This window comes from Boleophthalmus pectinirostris, unplaced genomic scaffold, assembly GCF_026225935.1.
Source record: "Boleophthalmus pectinirostris isolate CB_2022bp ecotype Guang Dong unplaced genomic scaffold, ASM2622593v1 HiC_scaffold_1, whole genome shotgun sequence".
Lineage (NCBI taxonomy): Eukaryota > Metazoa > Chordata > Actinopteri > Gobiiformes > Gobiidae > Boleophthalmus > Boleophthalmus pectinirostris.
This window is the reverse complement of record NW_026570970.1, coordinates 34,642,385-34,646,641: the sequence shown is the minus strand read 5'-3', so window position 1 is coordinate 34,646,641 and position 4,257 is coordinate 34,642,385. Positions and strand designations below refer to the sequence as shown.

Here is a 4,257-nt window from a genome sequence, read left to right as displayed (position 1 = left end):
CCACTGTAGCGTCCAGCCCATATTCACTCAGGTCATTCTCATAGAAGATCAGGTTGTTTTTCTGCAGCTGCTCAAAGGCCAGTCGTCCCAGAGACCGAACCATCTTCTTGTTTTCAGCAGACCAGGCAGAACCTGTCTCCAGTTTGTCATCATATTTGATGTTCTTCTGTTTAAGCTGCACCACCAGGAAGTGGATGTAGAGGTTTGTGAGAGTTTGGGGCAACTCTGGTTCCTCTGTTTGTTCCAGAAGCTTCTGTAGAACCGTGGAGAGGATCCAACAGAAGACTGGGATTCTGCACATGATGTGGAGGCTGCGGATGCTCTTGATGTGGGAGATGATGGCTGTGGCCTGGTCTCTGCACCTCTTCCTGAAGTACTGCTCCTTCTGCGGGTTCAGTGAATCCCTTGCACCTCTGTCACCATGGAGACGTACTCAGCAGGGATCTGATTGGCTGCTGCGGGTCGTGTGGTTATCCAGAGGTGAGCGGAGGGAAGCAGGCTTCCTCTGATGAGGTTCACCAGCAGCACGTGCACTGAGGTGATCTCTGTGGTGTGGTCAGGTGCGGTGTTTCGACTGAAGTCCAGAGGAGGTCTGCACTCGTCCAGACCATCAAAGATGAAGAGCACCTGGAGATGTTGGAACCTGCAGAGACCTTTGGATGGACTGAAGAAGTGGTGCAGCAGTCCCACCAGGCTGAACTGTCTATCTCTGAGCACATTGAGCTCTCTGAAAGTGAACGGGAACAGCAGCTGGAAGTCCTGGTGGGCCCGGCCTTCAGCCCAGTCCAGACTGAACTTCTGAGTCAACACTGTCTTCCCCACACCGGCCACACCCTTCATCAGCACCACTCTGTTTGACATCTTTTGGACTTTAAACATGTCTTCACATGTGATGATGGTCTCTAGAGAAGCAGGTCTCCTGGACATGGTCTCCATGTGTCTGACCTCACCTTCCTGGTTGACCTCTGAGGCCCCGCCCTCTGTGATGTAAAGCTCTGTGTAGATCTGGGTCAGGGGGACGGAGTTTCCTGCTTTAGCCCCACCCTCAAACACACGGCTGAACCTCTGCTGCAGATCAAACTTCAGTTTATTGCGATGTTCAAAACCACATTGTCCTGAAACAGAAGTGAAAATAAGAAATGACATAATGACATAAAGAGACATAACAGATCTCAAACTGAAGCTCCTCACTGTTGTGTAGACGTTCAGCCAATTTGTCCTGGTCCAAAGTCTTGAGGAAGCTCAGGGCGATCTTCAGAAAGGCTTCTTTAATTCCTGCCTTGTCGTCCTCATCAAATGCCAAGGACTCTGGTTCCTCTGCCATTAGAACTTCCTGTAACTTTCTCAGCTCATTTTGAACAAAACTTAAAATGTGCTCCTCCAGTTTCTGTAACATAAGAGAGTAAGAATCAGGCTTATAGTGCAGCTTGGTTACCCTTTTGTCTCAGCATGCTTGGCTTGTATATGTCTTCTCAATCATATCCTGGGCCTCTTGTGGTTCTGGATTTTCTTCTCTGTGTCTTTGGATCTGTGTCAGGCTGTTCTTAGTCTTGAGATGTTTGTTACTGTGTCTGTTGGCTGTTAAATTCTCATGTTTTACAGATGCAGAACTCTCACCTTAAAAATAGATCCATTGTCAAGGTCTGGACGTGTCTCTACCAAACTGCACAGAAGAAATGTACAGTTTTATCTCTCAGTTAAATTAAACAAGCTTTCCCATTTAAATGTCATTGTCTTTGTACCTCTCATATGATTGTTCTTCTAAAATGGTTTCCATAGTAGAATCATCACTTCTGACTGTCACAGAGGAGAGACGTGTGTCCCTGGAGATAAACATTTGGTCTGATTTAATGATAAAGCTGCATGTATTCTTCACTTACAATGTGCTCCTTACACTTCCCACAGTCACAAACAGAGGGTGACAAAACCAAAACTTCAGTTGGAGATAGAATTATTTTCTCTTTAGTTTTTTTTTTTTTTTTTTTCAGTATGAGGTGTGGAAAGACCTGTTTGATGGACAACTGCTGTGAAATGCTCTGGTTCAGTGGAAGAATTGTGGAAGTCTGGGCCACAGTGCCACAGGAGTTTATATTTTATTACAGCTGCTTGGAAAACAACATGTTATTATGTTATCTGTCCTTACTGGTCATTTAAAATCAATATCAAATGCCCTACAGGAGCACACAGATGCTGAGAGAACGTTGCTCCAGATTCACAAAGTGATCTTAAGTGACCAAATGTTTTCTTAAATGACAGGTGTGTCTGATTCAACATCCAAATATGAACACCACAACACTTGTTTACAGTTTATTTCCATAATCATTCATATGTTTTGGCATTAGGTGTGTTTAAGATGAGCAAGGCTGTGCAGGTGAACTGCCCCACACTATGCAGGTATCACTAATATGGTGAGATCAAGGTGACTGCAGCCCAAATGTATGATGGGAAATGCAGTGTTGTCTAACAGGTGCACTCACAGCTGACTGACAGCTGACTGGACCCGAGACGCCCTGGCTGTCAGGAGCGTCCCTCCCTCCTCCTTCTTCATCTCACATCTGTCGACTTTTACATAAAGACAACACAGATGCTTCAAATGAGAGAATAATCTTGATGAGCTAAAAGTCATTTTCAGCACAGATCAGACATAAGTGTGTGAACTTTATTTTATTATGAACTCTTTGTTCTTTGTTCTGGTGATGTGGGGTCAGTCTGTGGTGTGAATACATTCACAAAGTTTGATGTAGTTTTATTCAGTGCAACACAAATGAATGTGAGATCTGTCCTGTCAGTGGGACTCTGTGCGATGTGAGCTACTTGACTGTTCTCAGACTTGAGAGAATTTATACAGTTATATATCAAGTCTGTGGTCCAAGCTTTTCCTCCTCCCCTCAGCTGCAGCCGCCTGCTCTCACCAACAATCCAGGTGAGGATTTCAGCATCTTAAACACATCTAATATGATGTAAAAAATTACTCAAATAAACATTTCATTGTATTTATCGTGCTTTCTGTAAGTAGCAGACCTGCAGAGAAAAGCGAGGGAGAGGGGCTGGTGTGGGGAGGGCATGTGAGTGAGCTCTGGTCATAGGGGTGATGGGGGTGGTCAGTGTTGAGTGCAGCGCAGTATCCAGGCACAGGGCTGTAAAATCTGTTAGACCAAATAGCACGAGCTCTATAAAACCCTTCCATAAATGTTATTTGATTACATAGTAATCTTTTTATCGGAAATGATTTAAGAAAATACATATCTTACAATCATGAAGGAATTTGAAATGTTGGTTGCATTATTAGAGTAATAATATTCTAAAAGTGCTCCTGACTGTTTAATCTTCAGTTAATGTTTTGTGAGTGCCAAAAATGTTCATAAGACCTAAGTACACATTTGTTCATCAGAGCGCTTCATGAAGGAGGTCCAATATTTTTCAGTATTTTCTTTCAGGACCTTCACACAAAATTTAGAACTCATCAAGTTCAAATTTTTGATATATCTGTACTTTTCTGATATTCCCAGGGGTCTCCTATCCAAGTACTAACCAGCCCTGTCCTGCTTAGCTTCAGAGAGACAAGATCAGGCTTTGACAAGGTTTGGCCTCATGTGTACTGCAGCAGTGTCATGGATTTGCTTTTCGGCCTCGACCATTTGCTGAATGTCTCTACCCTCTCTCTCCCCATTTCTCACTATAGCTGTTCTGTCCAATAAAGCTTCAAAGCACTTTAACAAATGCGTAACATATAGATGTATAATTAAATGGTTAAAATTATTTCTGTGGTCTGTTCTCACCTCTGATTGGTTGAGAAAGGTTCTTTATTGAACAAAATGCGCTCCCTCATGGAGGCGTCACTTTTGATTGACATTCCTCTGGGGAGTGAGTCAGGTCTGGATTCTGTCTCCGAGCTTAAAACAAACAAAAATGAAAGATTAGTATCCTCCAGTTAAACTCATTATTTGGTGAAACTTCAAACGTTTTTAAATTTTTTAAAAAACACTTTTTACAGCCTTTTCTGCTCATATTTGCAGACAACAGTTATCCAAGGTTAAGAAAGATTAGAGTCTTCTGTCCATTCTCACCTCTGATTGGTTGAGAAAGGTTCTTTATTGAACAAAATGTGCTCCCTCATGGAGGCGTCACTTTTGATTGACATTCCTCTGGGGAGTGAGTCAGGTCTGGATTCTGTCTCCGACCTTAAAACAAACAAAAATCAAAAATTAGAATCCCCCTGGTTAAACTCATTATTTGGTTTGGTTTGGTTTGGTTTGG

At 42.9% G+C, this 4,257-nt stretch overlaps 1 protein-coding gene across 1 annotated transcript in view; it reads right to left on the bottom strand.

The window, feature by feature from the left end:
• LOC129408706 (protein NLRC3-like) overlaps positions 1 to 4,141 on the bottom strand; it is an 8,414-nt gene extending 4,273 nt beyond the window's left edge. The window contains exons 1-7 of the mRNA XM_055153067.1: positions 4,068 to 4,141; positions 3,780 to 3,893; positions 1,743 to 1,823; positions 1,618 to 1,663; positions 1,192 to 1,387; positions 520 to 1,115; positions 5 to 385 (exon numbers count right to left, since the gene is read on the bottom strand). Coding sequence (XP_055009042.1) covers positions 5 to 385; positions 520 to 1,115; positions 1,192 to 1,387; positions 1,618 to 1,663; positions 1,743 to 1,823; positions 3,780 to 3,893; positions 4,068 to 4,141 — 1,488 coding nt within the window. The remainder of the gene's footprint in view (positions 1 to 4; positions 386 to 519; positions 1,116 to 1,191; positions 1,388 to 1,617; positions 1,664 to 1,742; positions 1,824 to 3,779; positions 3,894 to 4,067) is intronic.
• Positions 4,142 to 4,257: the final 116 nt, after the last annotated feature.